We start from the raw sequence: 20,073 nt of genomic DNA on the forward strand, positions 1-20,073 counted from the left end.
ATAATCAAAAAGACAGACAATAACAAGCACTGGCAAGGATGGGGAGAAACTGGAACCCTCACACATTGTTGAAGGAAATACAAAATAATTGAAGCCACTTTGTTAAAACAGTTTAGCAGTTCCCTCAAAAAATTAAACATAAAGTTACCATACGACCCAGTACCACTCCTAAGTGTATATGCAAGAGAATTAAAATAATATATTCACACAAAAGCTTGTACACAATGTTCATGGCAGCACTATTCATAATAGCTCAAAATGGCAACAACCCAAGTATCTATTAATGAATAAGTAGGAATAAGTAGGTAAGCAATGTGCTATATTTATACAATGGAGTATTATTTAGCCATAAAAAGGAATGAAGTACTGACACATGCTAAAACCTGTGCAAGTCTGGAAAACATTCTGATAAGCGAAAGAAGTCAGGCACAAAAACCACATGTATGACTCTCTTTATGTGATATATCCAGAATAGTCACATCCACACTGACAAGAACTAGATCAGTAGTTGCCAGAGGCTGGGGGAGGGAGAAATGAGGAGTGCTTCCTAATGGGTCAGGGTTTCTTTTTAGTGTGATAAAATATTCTGGAGTTAGGTAGTTGTCAGTATTGTACAACTTTTTGGAATACTAAAAACTACAAAATCTTATTTTTAGATTTTATGGTATATGAATTGTATCTCAGTAAAAAAAAATTTTAAAAATTAGTTGGGTAGGTGGAATGTGTGGGGGATGGGTCAATTTTATTTTCTTGAAAAAGGTTTTACTTGATTATCACTTCAACCACCTCTACTTAATTCAACTGCTGTTTTAACTTTCTTTAAAAATCTCATTTAAAAATGCATGTGTCTTAGCCTTGAAATTAGCATAATTTGCTATTTGGAAGGAATTGCTACTAAATGACCATCTAATAGCCAACTCTTTTTTTTATTAGTCATGAACTGCCCTCTGAATTACGTATTAATACTATGTATAAGTAATTAATTACATCAAATAAATATTTATCTTTGAAATTCAACATCCATCTTTCATAGACTAATTTTCACATTATTAAAATGTTTATATAAATACTATGCAAAATGTTTATTCACATAAACATTTTAATTTAAAAAAATCAAAAATTGTTTTCCATACTCCCTAGCTAGAGTCCCTAGCTAGACTCTAACATGGCATCCTACATACCTGGAGGAGGTGTATCTTTACAGTATATTACACAGTACAAAGGAAGGGGCTGCTTGAAACTTTCCAAGCTACAATAAGTTCTAGAATAAAATTATTTTATTCTAAAAAGATTTGGCAGTCTTTTCCTCTGTGCTGTGATTCTTTCCTATGAAGAATTAACATTCTTTACATTCTTTACATGCTTAAGACAACATGAGTTTAGATATCTTAGATTTTTTTTTAATCTTGTAAAATCAGTTGGGATATATTTTAGTCCTGTCTTACTCACATTTCCCAGTTACCTGGATTAATTGATGTGAACAACAATGGTGCTTTGAAGCTCTCGGGTACAACAGTGGAAATGATCACATTTCTTGATTAATGAATGAATTGTTCTTTCATAAGGATTTGTTTATGGAAATAAATAGAGTAATACCTTGATTAGTGAATTCCCTGGGAAGGAAGGGCCTTTTAAGAAGTCAGATGTATTAAAAACCTAAACAAACAAAATACTCAGAAAGGTTGGGAAGCTGAGCTGCCCGAGAAGTCTCCGTGCACAGCTTCTTCTGCAAATGGCAGCCCCACTGAAAGCAAAGAGGCCCACCCTGGAGAATACCAGGAGCCTTTTAAGTCCCTCCTCTGCCTGCCCATCAAGCTGCCACCTGCTGCTCTATCTCCCTCTCTGTGGCTGTTGTCAGAGCCCTATCTAAGCAAGAGAGAATCTGTATCCTTCTCCTTCACTGTTTAGAGGTCAGTTAACTGATACTACTCTGAAAGTCTTCTTACTAAAGGGATAACTCTAAGTTAATCTCTAGTTGTGGAATTCAACCTCCTCCCTTTAAAAAAAAAAAAAAAGCTAATAATTTTAAAAGAATTTTAGACCTGAGTAAACCACTCAGTGGCCTTGGCCACTTGACTGTTCCTGATTTAGACCTTTAGGGACAAAGACCATGTGGACAGAACAGGTCTGCTCCCTACTGAGGATTCTGTAAAGCTGGTTCTCATAGCTTCACTTCACAGATGAAGTTCCACAACATGTTTATAAGAGGGAGTTTGCTGGTGAGATGAATCGCTAGGGGTTTATCTTGAAGTTGTGTTTTAATCCAGTGTTTCAAAGAGAATTCAAGAACATCCAGCATCAGAATCACCAGAATGGAAGTTCCCGAACCTTTTCCCTGGCCCACAAAATCAGCACCTCTGAAAATGAGGCCAAAAATCCTCATTGTTAACACGCTCTCTGAGTGATTTTTATGCACATTCAATTTTAAGAATTCCTAGTAACCCATTGTCACCTCTGATAAATAACATGTATTTTGAGGATCATCTGATTTTATTTTAGTTAGCATTGAATAAGTATCCCCATCGGCCGGGCGCGGTGGCTCACGCCTGTAATCCCAGCACTTTGGGAGGCCGAGGCGGACGGATCACGAGGTCAGGAGACTGAGACCATCCTGGCTAACACGGTGAAACTCCGTCTCTACTAAAAATACAAACAAAATTAGCCGGGCACGGTGGCGGGTGCCTGTAGTCCCAGCTACTCGGGAGGCTGAGGCAGGAGAATGGCGTGAACCCGAGAGACGGAGCTTGCAGTGAGCCGAGATAGGGCCACTGCACTCCGGCCTGGGCGAAAGAAGAGCGAGACTCCGTCGCAAAAAAAAAAAAGCATCGCCATCATAACCAGTCTTATCTGAGGTCTTCAAACACACCCTACAACTCTACATTAACTCAGTTTGTCTCTAATGAAGCTGTATATTATTAAAATACATATTCTTTATTATAGAGCCATTACTACATTCAAGCGACCTCTGGTCTATTCCTGAATTATGCCTCCTTGGGAAAAAAGCTATAAAGAAGATGAATGATGTAAAATTTTAGAAGAATATAAAGGATGGTGGTATTAGAAATAACTGCATATGCTAAATTATTATTGATTTATAGAAATTTTGATATATTTCTATATAATTTCTCCAAATTCACATTCTTAAAAATAATGTATATTCAGGGAGAACTATGAACATTTGGAATCTTCTTCTTAAATAATTGCTTTAAAAGGCATATATTTTCAGAAAGATTTTTATATATACACAAATATAGATTTATATATATGGAGGAAAATATACACTTCTAGCCATAACAGTATAGATAGAAGAAAAAAATCTTGCAGTTGGTTTTTAGTATGGATTAAAAATTACATTTTAGAGAACATTTTTAAGGATGCATTTGTAACGCCAGGAAAATTTATTCTCCGAAAATGTCAACATAACATTTTAAACTAGGGCAGGTGTATTCATTATCTGAATTTGTATAAAATGCAACCCAGGCAATCAAGATTTCTTTTCTTTTTTGACAAAATGTTTAAATTAAAGATAATGAGAAAAAGATTGTCTCTATAAATATGATGGTAACTTCATGAAGAATTAAAATCTATAATCACAGCTAGAGATACATACTAGATTAATCGGAGATGAGATGAACTATATCGACTCTCACTCCCATCCAGCCCCTCACTAAAGAGCAAAAATGTAATCACTTGACAGATGTGTTTCTGATGAAAGCCATACAATTATATCATCTGTAGCTTAAAAAAAAAGTGGGGTTATATGTGTTCACTTGGGAGAAAAGGGTTGACATTAGTCAATCTCCATCTTTTTCTGATCTATTTCTGGGACAGACACAAAATATGAATTTAGAGAAATGTGTATTGAAAAGACATATAGAGTAACAAAAAGGGTAGCAATCCAGAGAATATGTGCAAAGACAAGGAAGAAATATGACATCTGAAATGCAAAGAAATCAGGTAGAGTTAGAGCATGAGGACTGATCTGCAGACCTCTTAACAGAAAATGGGGTAAAAGGAGAGGGGAAATCAATGGGGAATTGACCACTGACAGAAACATACTTTGAAAGAATGAAATGGGAAACTGAAGAAATTCAGGAATGCACTTTAAAAAAAAAAAAGAAATCATGAAGAATGAGAATGTGGAAGGAATACTTCTAAAAGAAAAATTTTCTAGCTCCAACAGCTAAACATAGATGTGGCAGGTAGAATAATGGCCCCCAGTAATGTGTATGCCCTCATCCTTGGAACCTGAGAATACGTTACCTTACATGGCAAGAGGTACTTTGCAGATGTCATTAAGGCTAGGAACCTTGAGATGGGGAATTATCCTGTATTGATCTAACCATGAGTCTTTAAAAGCAGGCAACATTTCCAAATGGAGAGAATCAGACAGAAAGAACTCGACCTAATGTTGCTGGCTTTGAAGATAGGAAAACTGTGCCATGAGCTATGGAATAAGCCTCCAGAATAGAGGAAATAAAGCTGGAAAAAGTACAGAATAGAGTCTCCCTTAGAGCCCCCAGAAAGAAACATAACAATGCAACACCTTGATTCTAGCCCAATGAGACAGGTGCTAGGCTTCTCACCTACAGAACTGTAAGATGCTAAATTTGTATTTTCAAGTTTTTAGTAATTTGTTGCAGCAGCAATAGAAAATTGATACACTAGATAACAGAGGTGACCAAGACACCAAAATGGCTAGCTACTCTTATATGAGGAAATAATACAATTGCTAATCAATCTCTTTGATATAAGCCCTCAATCCTGCTCAACTTCATGCATCAAAATATGTTCAGTCCATATCAGTTGTATCAAAGGAACATTTTCATAATTGCTGTGTAGTAAGTTCCCTTTAGCAATATAGTCAACAAGGACAAACAAAGGATTCTTATAATTGTTCAATTTGTTATCAATCCAGTAGAGGAGTATATTTCTGAAGGGAAATTATGAATCTCTTCCTGGTCATGAATTAGAGTGGCCTCAAAGAGCTGTTTCCATGTTACCCAAGTATAAAACCTACCAATTAGGTCAATTTGTTAGGGGCTGTAAAGAAATTAAATTGAAATTTAATTAGTAGTTCCCCCTTATCCATAGGGGATACATTCCAAGGCTCCCAGTGGATACTTGAAATGGTATAGTACTGAACTCCATATATATTATGTTCTTTTCTATATGTATCTATGATGAATAAAGTTTAATTTATAAATTAGGCACACAAAGAGATCAACAACAATGACTAATAATAAAATAGCACAATTATGACAATATACTATCAAGGTATATGAATGTGGTCTCTCTTTCACAAAATATCTTAGTGTATTGTATAGTACTTACCTATTTTACGACTGTGGTTGATTTTGGGTAACTGAAACCTCAGAAAGCAAAACCACAGATAAAGAGGGAACTACTATACGGTCACGCATCTCTTAATGATGGGGATATGTGCTGTGAAATGCATGAGCAATTTCAACAAAGTGAGAACACCATAGAGTGTACTTACTTCAACCTAGATGGCATAGCCTCCTTACACGCCTAGGCTATATGGTATAGCCTATTTCTCCTAGGCTACAAGCCTGTACAGCATGTTACTGTACTGTACTGAATACCATAACACAATGGTAAGTATTTGTATATCTTAAAGTAGAAAAGGAACAGCAAAAATACTGTATTATAATCTTATGGGCCCACTATAATATATGTGGTCTGTCATTGACTGAAAAATCACGATGTAGCGTGTGACTACAGCATATCCCAAAGCCTACATTAATGCATAGAGATGCACTTATGCTTTAAGAGCAACATCACCGGTTGATTAATAAAGTACATTTGTGTCATTTAACCTTAAGGTTGCCCATTATCTTAATCTTTTGTGTAAATAAGTCTTGTAAAACATGCTTAGCCTGAAAAGAGATGCAGGAAATATATGGCATTAGTTTGCTTTATGCCTTTTCAATTCACATCAGCAGTAAGAGTGAGTGATAGAAGCAGGAGGAGTGAGAGAGGGAGGTGGAGGAAAGAAGAGACAGAAAGGAGGAAGAGCGGAGAAGAATAGGGAGAAGAGGAAGAGAGAAAAGAAATATGCAGGGTGAAGAAGACTAAGATGTGTAGCTGACTCTAGTGCTAAAAATATCATTTTATACTTCATTTCTTTGATTCCCCCAACAGATGTGAATCAGTGAAAAATTATTATTATTACTATTTTAGGTAAATGAATTTGAGGCTAAGAGCTGGTTGGGATTCAAGCCAGTTCTTGCAAGTCCAAGATTCTTTCCAAGATGACATTCGACTTCTCTGTCTAATTCTCTATTATCTTGAAATTTATTTCCTTTTTAGAGGAGGAGGAGGAAAGGTCATATTTAAAATCCAGGGTTATGTCTCTATTTGAGAGATGTTTCCATTCAATTCCTCTACTCACTCCCACCTGGGCTAGCCCCAGGAAAGAGTAGTTGACTTTGGTTTTCATTATATCCCTTCCCTTTTTCTCCCTTCCAAAGCAAAATGACCCCAACTTGTCTACCCATAGGACATGAGCCTCACCTCTCCCGGCAAGATGCTCACATCTACCCCAACTTGTCAATGAACAAATGAAGCAACACAGCTCCTGGGCACTGTCCCACTCTGTGAGGACTCTCAACCCAGAAGGTCTGTCTGTGAATTTGCCACATTTGGACCTGGAACATACATACTCTTAAGCCCCGCTCTCCTCTGACCTCAGAACACTCCTGTAATAATTCCCGCTCCATTCCAGCCCTTTCAGAAGAAGGCCTTCTTTCTTCTAACTAGGACTTAGCCCCCTCTCCAATGTCATAGTAGCTGTACTGCAGACTAATTCATATGAAATTTACCAGGGCTGGAAAAAATTTAAACAGAAAATATCCTAGGCGTACACAGGAGAACTCAAGTGTGGTGATGAAATCAGAGAAAAGGTGACTAGGAAGACAACAGAAAGGTCTCCAGTCATCCTGGGGACCTTCAGTGACTGGAACATCATTTTCTAAAGGGGAGGCGGTCAATGCTGAGCAGAAGCCTTCAGATCCTCAACTTCCTCCTTAATTAGCTTAACGTGAATGATAATTCTCACATTTTTACAGAGCTTCACCATTTATAATGGGGATTTTATATCTATGACTTCATTATTGTCTCTATTTGATTCATTAGGTCCTGTGGGTCAGACTCACGCAAGGTCCCTCAACCAAATAAATCAAGACTAGAATCCAGGTTTTCTGTCTCTTAGGCCAGTTTTTCCCCATACCATAACACCTGTGATGATGCAGGGAAATGTGTAAAAGAAAATGGAAGTGTGGAATATGAAGTATAACAGCATAATACTACTAAATGCCTTTCAGAGATTTTTTTAAAACTTGCTTAATGTTATTTACAGAGTTTTCCCACTGAAATTATGATGCCGTATGTCCCTGTCTAGATTTGAATAATAAAAGTTTTATTTTATTGCCTGCTATGAGTTGAATATTTATGTCCCCCCAAATGCATGTTAAAGCCCTAACCCTCAATATAATAGTGCTTGGAGATGGAGCCTTTGGAAGGTAATTAGGCTGAGATGAGGTCATGAGGGTGGAACTCTCATGATGGGATTAGTGTCCTTAAAAGGAAAGGAAGACAATGGTCTTCTCTCTCCACCTGCGTGCACTGAGGAAAGGCCATGGGAACACAAAGCCACAAGAGCTGTCTGCAAGCCAGGAAGCAGGCCCTCGCCAGGAACTGAATCTGTTGGCATCTTGATCTTGAACTTCTCAGCCTTCAAAACTGTGAAAATTGTCAGTTGTTTAAGCCACCAAGTCTACAGTATTTTATCACAACAGGCCAAAAGACTTTGGACACCATGCAATATTATCAGGCTATTCATCAATCTAAAAGAAAATTTGCAAGTCAAAAATAAAGCCCACCAGGCGAGGTGGCTCAATCCTATAATATCAGCATTATGAGGCCAAGGCAGGAGGATCACTTGAGACCACGAGTTCAAGACCAGCCTAGGCAATACAGTGAGACCTCATCTCTACAAAAAGTTTAAAAAACTAGCTGAGTGTGGTGGTGCATGCTTGTAGACCCAGCTACTTAGAAGGCTGAGGTGAGAGGATCACTTGAGCCCGGGAGGCAGGTTGCAGTGAGTTGTGATCGCGCCGTTGCACTCCAGCCTGAGGGACAGAGAGAGACCTTGTCTCAAAAAAATAAAGATAAAAATAAAGCCCATGTTGTATACACAATAAATCCATATTTTTCTCAATTGTATTTTATAAATTCAATGTATTTCACTGTTTTAAAAAGTATATTTGCAATTTTAATCACTCCTCCAAAGCAAGGTCTCTCAACTTTGGCACTTTGGATAAGATAATTCATTGCCATGGGCTGTCGTGTGCATTCTAGAATGTTTAGCAGCACTCTTGGCCTCTACGCATTAAAGGCCCATAGCACCTGATATAGTTTGGGTGATTGTCCCCCCCAAATATTATGTTGAAATGTGATCCCCAGTGTTAGAGGTGGGGCCTGGTGGGTGGTGTTAGGGTCTTGGGGGTGGATCCTTCATGAATGTCTTGGTGTCCTTCTCTGGTAATAAGCCAGTGCTCACTCTGTTAGTTACCAGGAGATCTGGCTGTTTAAAAGAGTCTGGCACCTCCCTCTCTCTTGCTCCCTCTCTTGCCAGGTGACAGGCCTACACCCCCTTTGCCTTCCACCATGAGTAAAGTCTTCCTGAGGTGTGGACTAGAAGTAGATGTTGGTGCCATGCTTGTTATGCAGCCTGCAGAAACGTGAGCCAAATAAACCTCTTTTCTTTATAAATTACCTGGTCTCAGGCAGCTCTTTATAGCCATGCAAAGCAGACTAAAACAGCACCCTTCAGTGCTCAGTTATGACAGTCAAATATGTGTCCCAATATTGCCAAATGTCTCCTAGGGAACAAAATTGTCCCATGCTGAGAATTAGCTCTAGAGTCTAATGTGTAGCTACCTCTTGCAATAATTACATTACCTATGTGTCTTTTAAAATTCATCTACATTGAGTTTAATTAAGAGATAGCAAGAATAGTATTGTGGTTTCAACAATAAAGGCAGTGAAACTGCATGTGCATTTACCAGAAGGATGACAGTAAGCTCAAAAAAGAAGTGGACCAATTCTGATGGAAGAGTTTCATGTAGAAACGTGAAGGTCTACATTCACATTTCCAGGGAAACCCATCATGAAATCCATTGTGAAGGATTGCACAGTCCACACCGTGTATTCTACAATTTTCAATAATCACAGTATAAATTTTAAGACTTAGTTTACTTTTTCCTTTTTGTAGATACAACTTTTAATTTGAGGAAAGATATGGGTGTTAACCCTACTTACCTTGAAAAAAAGTATAATAATTATATAAACTGTTGATGTACAGCCATTTGGGGAAATCTCTGCTTGAGTTTATAATCTCATCCTAATGTATTGCTTTATTATACAAATATATATGTACATATACAATTATATATGTACATATATAATTATTTATATATGTATATATATATACACACACATATATATATATAAAAACACATGCAGCAGCCTGAGAGTTACTTACAATCTGGTAAACTTTAACATCAATTTTTTACAAAACAATGATTTATTCCAAGGGAATACTTTTTGAGAGACTTTTCTAAAAGCACCTATTTAACCTGATTTCATGAACAGGGTTCAGTGGCTAGTTAGAAGCCTAGACCTATGTCCCATTTCTTCGGGAGGCAAAGGCTAAAGGTGGAATGGCCAAGATAATCAAGGTAGTTTGTTCCATTTTATCTTCATGGTCCACTCAGCTTCTGTTGATTGGTACTATGAAGACCAGTTACAAAGGGCTGTGTTCGTTGACTTTTAATCTGGTAATTAAGAAGGCTACAGCCACTGTGGAGTACTTTCAATGCTGGACCAGAGACCAACATGTAAGCTTTTACTCTATTTTGTGAGAGCACAATTTAATCCATGGAATAGGGTTTCCAATCATCCCAGTTTGCCCAGGACTTTCCTGGTTTTACTACTTAAAATTCCCACATGCCAAGAAAACACCCAGCCCTGGGCAAACCTGGACAGTTGGTCATTCTATCTGAGGGGCCTACAGTATTTGACAGAATATTTGGTGAAGTTAACTTTTTAAAATATTTCCAAGAGTTGGAAAGATAAGGTCAAGAATAGTCCCCAAATCTACTTTTTAAGAAAAAAAATCCTTATAATGATCAAGCAGCATGTGACATTTAGAATATGTATCTAACTAGCCTGTATGACTTCCAGGTATTTGCTACTGCAATTGTAAAGACAAGCATTTCCAAGGGCAAGAGAACAGTCTGTCTCAGAGTGCTTCATTTAAGCAAGGACACGCTGCCAACTTGAAAGGAAATAAAGGCCACACTTTGTCTATGGGGGGATCCTGCAGTTATTCCCCTGCAAATTTAATTCAAACAGGTACTGAGATCTGAAACATGGAGATATCCACAAATTAGAGGATACTTGGTTTTTAAAAAGGAAAGAAAATCCAGGCCACAGAGAACTATATCAAAGCAGCAATAGTGATTCCTTTTCACGTTAATCACTGTATTGCTCTGAACATGCTTTGAAAGTCTATACTACGAATGAAATGTCTTGAGATCTTTTTTATAAAATACACATCTAAATTTTAAAACAAAAACTATTGTTTTCAGGTAAGTCAGCTTCATCTTTTAAAAAATGTGTGTGTAAAATGTACAAATCAGTGCTATTTTAATACTTTGCTTTTAGAATTATTAGTCATACGAATATGCCATTCAACTAGTGTATTAATAATACCTCAAGAAAATGCAGTGTTATTTAAATTTTATCATTCAAAAATACACCTCTTTAGAATACCAATGAAATAATTCACTTAAAGTAATCTCTTTTGGAAAATTGTATCTTATTCTTTCAAGCAATTTAAGGATCTGCTTGACTCATAAAACTGACGATGACCCACAGAATACTTATTGTATGTTCATTGTATACATGTATAAGTCATGTACTTATAAATTGTATTTGAACTTATATATTATGTTAGAAAAATTTCTTTGAGAAACTCTTTTGTTTGACCTGTTATTAGGGTCCCAAACCAACCTATAAACAAAGATCCCCAGAGAAGTATTTGAATAGCAACTTGATTCTGTAATGCAGTAGAGATGTTTGTCACCACAAAACATGATACAACTTAGAAAAACTACTCTAGAAATTGTGTTTTAATTTCCAGGTTGTAAGCAAGCTGTTTTGTCACTATAATTGTTAAAGTTTAACATATCCATTGTCAAAGGTATGACCAAAGTGAATAAAAGTATTTAAGCCCAAAAAGTTTAAGGGAACTCTGAGACATAATTGACGTTCGAGTACCATTTTTCAAATGTTAAGGGCTATTGGCATCTGCCAACATTCAAAACAAAGATATATATCCTGAGAGTCATCAAAATAAACTTTACTTTTTTGGTACTTCCCTTGTAAGATCCCATTTCAAATGTAAGGACATTGAAATAAAAGCCTTCAATTTAAGATAGTATTGCAATTCCTTTTTAGTCATGTATCTAGAGAATTCCTATATATATTCCATGTCTTATGTTGGTTCCTACACATTAATCCTGCAAGCCTTTGACATTAGTGTATTCTGCAAAGTATTCAATGACAACATCACCAGCGTCCACCTCTAGACATACGTACGACTACAGTTTGCTTCTAATCTCTCAGGCCCCAGTTACACAGACTATTATAATAAGAAATGTATCAGAGATATCCAATGCCATGAACTGGTTTCAATTAATTGCATGTGCATTATATAAACTGTGGCCAATAGTCAATAGATGGATTAGAAAGCAAAAGCACACACAGTAAAGATGCATCTTAAAAAAAAATGTATACCAAGGTTGAAACATGCTATCAGGGAAAGTGATCTGCGGCCACTGAAGTCCTGAAATGATTTATGATGTAGTCTATTATTTTTCTTAATTGGCCACCAACTCTTCATTGTAGTCTCCTTTCCTAGTTAAATGCTGGACATTAAGAGTGATACAACTACACCAGAAGGCTTCAGTACTTACAGTAGAGACAAAAGGACCAGGCCAGTAAACTCAGGCTGACAAGTGACTACCATAGGACAAGCTGAAAAAATCCGGCCCGGCTCTTTTGCATATGTTTGACACTGGCTGGCTCTGAAATTAAAAATATGACTCTCTGTCCCCACAAAGCTTAAGTGAAAAACTGCTTTTTTAGAAAGAAGAGCTTCAGAAGTCTTTCATACTACTTATATATTTACTCCAAAAGCTAAATTAAGTACACTGTGAGGGGGGAAATTGACCCCAATTTATAGCTGGTTTAAAAAAAAAAAAGGCAAATCAAACCATCTGAAAATAGGGTTTGTCATGGAAACAGCATGCTAATGGGACAGTATCCCAAGTAGCCTTATGGTTTTCCAGACACGTCCTATTTTGCCACCAGTATTAAAAGAAACAAAAGAATACACTGGTTTTCTATATGCTACATCATTTAAAATAAATTGTTTTCCAAAAATAAAGACTGGTGGTGACTTAAAAATGTCTTCTAAAGCTATTTAACCACAGCATGTAAAACCTTTCTGCATCAAATTTATAGTTACATCATGTTAAGGACACCTCCAATAAGACTGCTTTAAAATATATTTTTGGATAGCAATTAATGTCAAAAACATGTTTTTCCAGAAATTATCTAATTGAACTACTTAGTGAGGAGATACGTGTGAATTTGGCCTAAGAATACCATTTTTTTGTGTGTGTGTCTGTACAATAAACCTTCTATCTACTATATTATGTTAATATAACAAAGAAAAAGGGAATACAAAATTGCATCTTGCTATTTAAAATCAAATGCTACATTTTTAGTAAGATTTAATTTTTTTGATTTTCCTTAAAATGAATAATGACTTGTAAGACAATTGCATTATAACAAGGAAAGTAACTCTATTGTATCAATGATCTTCATTTTAGTCTCTTGTCATTTTATCACAAAATGTTTTCATGGGAAAATTTAGTAAAGATATTTTTAACCTGTAAAGGTATTTGAGGTTTTCCATCTAGCATTTTCCATTTCTCATAACCATATTTCCATATTATGAAATGTAAGTAAACTTTACATCTCTATTTTATAAAAATTAATGCATATATACTTATGTGTATACTTATCTATATATACACATATATACACCCATGCATAAATTCTAAGAGTAGACCAACTAGATAATTTATCTGGAGACGGTTCCTTGAACAACTAAAAAAAGGGGTCTTCAGAAGCAAACAACAAAACAGCCTTACAAATCCAATTGCTGTTTAAAATGTTTATGAACATATAGCCAGTTAACCATTTATTGATTGCCTATTTATGGTTTTGTAATATCCAAGATTATGGAAGAGATAAGACAATACCTCTAAAAAATATGTGAAAGGTGATGATTTAAAAATAAACCTCCATAATATAAAAAGTCATGTAAATTTATTCCCTGAAAGAAAAGAAAGCTTTAATATTAAAATTAGAGTTCTCTTTTAATCCTCTTTGAGTAAAGAAATAATTTGCAGACTTCTATTTTCTACTGTCATGAAAACAGATCTTTTCTTGGGACTTCACAAATGTCAATCACAACAATGCAAACAGAGTAATTCTTTGGAAAGACTGATCTGAGGGTTTAAGGGTAGACTTTTTTCATTGAATTCCTGAATTTTTACACTGTGGGATTGTCTATGAGACACCATAAAATGTAAAAGAGTTCAGACAGCTCAAGCTCTATTATTTTCAGGCACAAAATCCATATAATTTTGTACAAAACTTTGAATTTTTTATTTGCGAAATTAAAAATATGGTATTATATATATATAAACTTCTATTCCTCTATAAATATAGATGATTTTGTGATAGTGAACAGAATAAATGTATACCAAATTCAAAGACCAATATCATTTTAGCGTATGACAGACATACATAAATTTAGGTCCTAAGTACCGGCATTTTGATAAATTCTTAAAGTTTAAAACAATACAATCAGGAGGATTGCTTTTCTCCTCTTCTTCACAGAGAACTAAAGTGAATATTTTAAAATGGCTTTGAAAGATTTACATTTGACACATTTCTGTAAATCCAAAAGAGGAGCACACAGGATTTAATGCAGTAGACCTGCACACATTTTCCCTTTAGCATGCATGCCCATATTTTGTTTATTTCAGGTGCTATCTCCCCATCAATTATTCCACCTTCTTTACCTCCTGAAATCTTACCAGGTTATTATTGGTGGTGTGGATTGTTCCTCCCTCAGAATGTGTTGCTGAATAATAATCGTAATAAAATGTTGAAAGTGTACAACTTTTATATTTTAAAGTTTCTGATATATGTCTAGTTATTTGATTAAAAATAAGAAAATAGCACTTCATTCTGAGGAAGTCCATGACACTGAAATATCCTTCAAGTTTTCAATTTCTGTTTACGTTTTGCTGTCTTGTTAAGGAAAGCAAATATCAACTCCTTAACAAAGCTTTCCAGGTGACCTCAACATTTCCATTTTACAGACTGGTAAAATATAAGCGCAGGCTGTCTCATTCTTAAAGGCAGGTTGCCAGGCATCCGTATGCAATTAGAATTAACATTTTATAACCCATATCTTCAGTCTCTTCCAACCCACACAAAGCTTCATGCTTCTTCCCAAATCTCAGTAACCACATCTTTCCATGACGCTGGCCAAACCCATACCAGGTTTTAGACACTAGAGAATGAAATGAGCTCACCCCTCAAAAATTAGACTTCAAAAAGTTTGGCATTGGTTATCTCACTCACCCTGTAACCAACTAAGGTGGGAGAAGGGAGTGTCTGGGCGTTGAAGGTGACAATGGAGGGAGGCTGAGACTGCCAGCGCCCACACCCGTGGGCTCCCATGAAGTTGGAGGAAAGTTCTGGACAGTTAAAAATCCAGCTTCAGGAAGTCGAAGGGACGGGCCTTCGCAATCCACCGCTGAGCAAGGGAGGAATTGTAATGTATGGGGGCCCACCTCCAGATTTGGAAGCTTTGTGGAGTTCTGTACCTTAAGAGCCCCTACCTCAAGCCAGGAAAGAAAGGGAGGGGACAGAAGGAGGGGGAGGGGGCAGAAGGAGGAGGCGGGAAGTGACCCTGGCAGCGCAGCCCTAGTCGCACCCCGCAGTGCTGAACTCGCCCCGGAGCTGGCGCCCAGCCGTCCCGAGCACCCGCGGTAGGCAGAGGCGCGCGAGGACGACCAGGAGCGCTGTGCGGTTGCACTCCAGTTTTAGCTCCTTTGCAATACTCCGAAAAGGGCAAGAAGGAAAAGCCTCAAATGGTTAAACCGCCCTAAATAATTAAAAACTTTTGAAAAAGAAAAACGCGTGATCGGTCATTTAAATACAAATATACTTACAAAAATCTTACACAGGCTATTTACAATCATAAAAGCGAACAGTCCTGGTACCAGAGTGTGAGGGCAAGAGGTCTGGCCATCCTCCCTCTGGCAGTCGGGACCTCGTGTCCTTTCGCCTCAGGGACGGAAGCTTTTGCAGGAGCTGAGTTGTTCAAAGGAGCCTGCGAAAGAGAGTTGTCTAGTGAGGAAGCCTCGAGATGTCAGGATTGGCACTAACTCCACGGGGCTGGCTTTGGGGGATGGCTGCGCCCCGGCCGAGGCCTGGGCATGGGCTGAGCCCCGGGTCTCAGACGGTAGTCTCCCCTTGTTTGCTGTTGGTGAGCCTCGTGTAGAACTTCCTCCAGGAGTTGAGGGTCTTGCCGGACCAGATCCAGAAGCCCGACGTGATGCCCACGATCAGCGTCATAAGGTACTTGATCATGAAGACCGTGAAGTCCGGGCTCATGGGCGGGTGCGGCGGGGCGCCTCCGCCCGCCTGGAGGTGAGGGCAGGGGATAGCGTAGCTCTTGCAGCTCTGGGCCACCCAGCTGCGTTCCCACTGGTCCCGGAAGGCCTGCTCGTAGAAGTAGCAGGCGATGACGATGGTGGCTGGCACAGTGTACAGCACGCTGAAGACGCCAATGCGCACCATGAGCTTCTCCAGCTTCTCGGTCTTGGTGCCATCATGCTTCATGATGGTGCGGATGCGGAAGAGCGACACAAAGCCGGCCAGCAGAAAGGACGTGCCGATAAACAGGTACACGAAGAGGGGCGCCAGCACGAAGCCACGCAGCGCATCCACGTTGTTAAGCCCCACGAAGCACACTCCGCTCAGCACATCGCCGTCCACCTGGCCCAGCGCCAGGATGGTGATGGTCTTGATGGCCGGCACAGCCCAGGCGGCCAGGTGAAAATACTGTGAGTTGGCTTCGATGGCCTCGTGGCCCCACTTCATGCCAGCCGCCAGGAACCAGGTGAGCGACAGGATCACCCACCAGATGGAGCTGGCCATGCTGAAGAAGTAGAGCATCATGAAGAGAATGGTGCAGCCCTCCTTCTTGGTGCCCTGCGCCACAGTGCGTGCCCCGTCCTCGGCGAACTTGTCGTTACACACCACTCGGTCTTCCAGGAGGAAGCCGGCGATGTAGGCCACGGCCACGGCCGTGTAACAGCCGGACAAGAAGATGATGGGCCGCTCCGGGTAGCTGAAGCGCCGCATGTCCACCAGGTACGTAAGCACCGTGAAGAGCGTGGAGGCGCAGCACAGCACTGACCAAATGCCAATCCAGGTGCGCGAGAAGCGCAGCTCCTCGGGCCCGAAGTACATGAGCCCATACACCTTGGTCGGCTCACAGGGTGCGCCGCAGTCCTTCTCCCCCAGGAAGTGGTAGTTGAGGTAGGAGGGCACCTTGAGGGCGCGCGGGCAGGAGAACTTGCCTCGCTCCGACGCGCCGGCGCCCCCCGGGAAGCCGCCACGGTGCCCTCCGCCGCCGTGCTGAGGGTTGCTGGTCCAGAACTCTGGAAGCAGCGAGGGCGTCGGGGTGCCCTTGTCGGACGTGTTCTGGCCCACGCACAGCTCGCCGGCGCCGTGCACTGGGAACTTCTCGCACTTGAGCGTGTCTGGCCACTGGAAGCCGAACTTGTTCATGAGCGCCTCGCAGCCCTGGCGCGCGCGCTCGCACAGGGAGCGGCAGGGCGGCAGCGCCTGCTCTAGCACGGTGCACACGGGCGCGTACATGGAGCACAGGAAGAACTTGAGCTCAGCGGAACACTGCACTTTCACTAGAGGGTAGAACTGGTGCACCTCCAGGCCCGCGTCCTCCTGGTTCGTGTGGCCCAGCAGGTTGGGCATGATGGTCTGGTTGTACGCGATGTCCGTGCACAGCGGGATGGAGATGGGCTGGCAATAGCCGTGGTCCGGGATGGAGATGCCCCGCTCGCCGTTGTACTGCTGCCCGCTCTGTTGCTGCTGAGGCGGCGGCGGCGGCGGCGGTTGCTGCCCCGGCCCGGGCCCCTGGCCTGGCCCCTGGCCCGCCGCCTGGGCCCGGACCCCCAGCAACAACGGAGCCTCCAGCAGCCAAAGCAGCAGCAGCAGCTGGCGCGCCAATCGCCGGGGGTCAACTGGGGGGCGGCGGCGGCCACCGGCGTCCCCGCTGCCCTCCTCCGCCAGCCGGGCCGAGAGCGCCCCGGCACAAAGTTCCCAGCTCGCGCCACCGCCGGCGGCTCGGGACTTCTTAGGCGCCTCCTCCTCAGCCATACTTTCTCGGCTCCTCTCTTGGCGCCGCTCCGCTGGGGCTGCCAGGGGCACGGCCGGCGGCGGCTCCCCCTGCGGCCAGGGAGTCCTCTGCGCCGGTGCCCTCCGTCGAGCCCAAGCCGCTTTCGGCCCGCTCCCCCGGCTCCTGCTCTGCGTACCGCAGCCGTCGCCGCCGCGGAAACTTGCGATTCATGAAGCGCGGGCGGCGGGGAGAACCCGGGTGGCTCGGAGAACCCGGGTGGCTCGGAGAACCCGGGTGGCTCGGGCGCGCCGGGGTCGTGTCCCGCCTTCCTGGCCCTCGGCTCGCTGGCTCCCGGCTGGCGGCGCCGCGCTAGTGGCCGCGGCCCCGTAGAGAGCGCAACTCTCCACAGCCCAGCGGGCTCGGCTCCCCCCTGCGCCTCCGCCTCCTTCTCCGCCGCCGCCGCCTGACCATTTGTGTCAATCCCTCAACTCGCTCCCTCTCCTCTGCCTAGCGCGCCCTCGGACCGGTTTCCAGGCGCCCCGCAGTCTGTCTTTCACCAGGAGGGAGGAGCCTTGAAACCGACGCAGAACTGGAGGCTCAGGGACCGTCGCCCAATCGCGGCTCCGGCTTCCCGGCGCAAAGGGAGCCGGCCGCCTACTCGCCAGAGCAAAAGCCAGCGGCAGGCGGGCGGGGTAGGAGGAGGCGGGAGGAGGAGGAAGTAGTGGTGGTGGCACTACTCAGGCACAAAGAGTAGGATTGCTCTGAAGCGGGACAGGCTTGGTTGCTTTTGCTTTTTCAGAAGAAAAAGGCGAGGATAAGTAGGAGAATGGTCCCATATGCTGCTGGAGATAATGAATAGGAGTCAGAGGACCGCGGGACTTCGCTTTTCTTTTCTTTTATCCATTATCATGTTTAAAAATCCTGCTCTTAACGCTGGTTACCAACAGCAAACCGGGTTCTGCTTCCAGAACAGATGCCTTTGACTTAAGGAGCGCACGGTTTCCTTTGAGTTTGTGTCTGTCGAGGTTTTGTTTAAAATATTACATTAATAAATCCTCCAGTTCGCAGGCTGGGCTTGGCGGGCTTTGGTCGCGCCATTTCCCCAGAGGAGACATTCACGGGATCGCTGTCAAATGAAACAAAACACAAACTTTGATGGAATTTGGAAAGTAAAGCCAGATGCGCCTTCTGCTGCTATCATTCTTCTTGGAGTCAAACTCCTTTTTTTCCGCCTCTTTAATCAAGTCAGAAACAGAAGCAAAAGAAAACTATCCATTAAATTTTTGGAGAGAAAAACTTAAGAACCCGACGACCGAGGCGGTGGGGGCGCCTCTCTGGGATCGTCCTCGCCGCTCCAGACCGCAGAGGTGGCGCCGGCGGGAGCTGCACTCGCCGGCAGCCTGGGCCCTTGGGGAGCCTTTCTAAACCCTGGGGACGCCCACGGCTCCGATGGGAACTCCTAGGACCTGGGCCATTTAGGTTCCACAGGCTGGGCTGCAGAGCTGGAGACGCCAGTTTAATAAACAAAACAAACAAACAGTCTGAAAGCAAACAGCGAACTGCACATTCTCCTCCTAATTCCAAAACAACATAATCCGTCTCAACAGACGCACATTAATGTTGTTTTCCTTGTAAGATTATTTTAAATCATGATTTGACTATGTAATTCAGTTTTATAAGAAAAGTGCCATTGGAGTGTTAATTCTTCGATTTTTTTTTTTTTTTTTTTTTTTTTGCCTGTGATCAGACTCTATCTCAGCGTACTTTTCGCCAATTACTTTCTATCATTCATTTACAAATTCATTTGTTTAATAGATACCAACCACCCATTGTGCTATACGCACTCTTAGGTCGTAAAGTATAAAATGAAGGAGACCTGTGCCAGCCTTAGAGAAGGGCATAGTACAGTGAGGCACAGAAATGCAAATCACTTGTTACAGTGTCCATCCCAAAGCCAAAAAGGCACATAGAAAGCAACCAGCTCAGATGAAATGGGGTTCTGACAGAGAGGTAGGTGCAAGGTGGAAAAGATTAAAGCTCAAATTCACTTGAATTGCTGAAGGGGGCCAGAGAGGTGAGTGTAGCTAAGGCACTTTGAGGGGAGGCAGGAGAAAAGGTTTTAATCCAGACTAAAACGTTTGGGCCAAATTATACAGAAAATAGAAAACTATTGAAGGTCACTTTCCCCACATAAGCAGGGAGTGATTTCAGGGTGACTGAAAGAGGGCACCTGAGGCAGGCTGTCATTAGGAAGCTTTAACATTCATCTACACATAAAGGTTACTACTTAGATGGGTGTTACTTGTACTACATACTAACAAGTCTCTGAGAATTTCACTACCCAGCATGTTGGTGTCTATAAAGAAGGTGCAGTCATATCTTTACCTGCTAAAGCAAAATGACATCTATTTGTCTCAGATACATATGTTATTGTTTTTCAAATGTTTATATAAGCAGTACATTCATAA

General features: G+C 41.6%; 1 protein-coding gene across 1 annotated transcript; it reads right to left on the reverse strand.

Annotated features, from left to right (window-relative positions):
* Positions 1-13,806: 13,806 nt before the first annotated feature.
* On the reverse strand, positions 13,807-17,780 carry FZD1 (frizzled class receptor 1). Its single transcript, XM_054496493.2, has one exon. It carries the CDS (start codon positions 17,644-17,646, stop codon positions 15,697-15,699), a length of 1,950 nt encoding a protein of 649 aa, XP_054352468.1. The 5' UTR covers positions 17,647-17,780; the 3' UTR covers positions 13,807-15,696.
* Between the last annotated feature and the right edge of the window lie 2,293 nt (positions 17,781-20,073).

Source organism: Pongo pygmaeus, chromosome 6 (genome assembly GCF_028885625.2).
Source record: "Pongo pygmaeus isolate AG05252 chromosome 6, NHGRI_mPonPyg2-v2.0_pri, whole genome shotgun sequence".
NCBI classification, from domain to species: domain Eukaryota; kingdom Metazoa; phylum Chordata; class Mammalia; order Primates; family Hominidae; genus Pongo; species Pongo pygmaeus.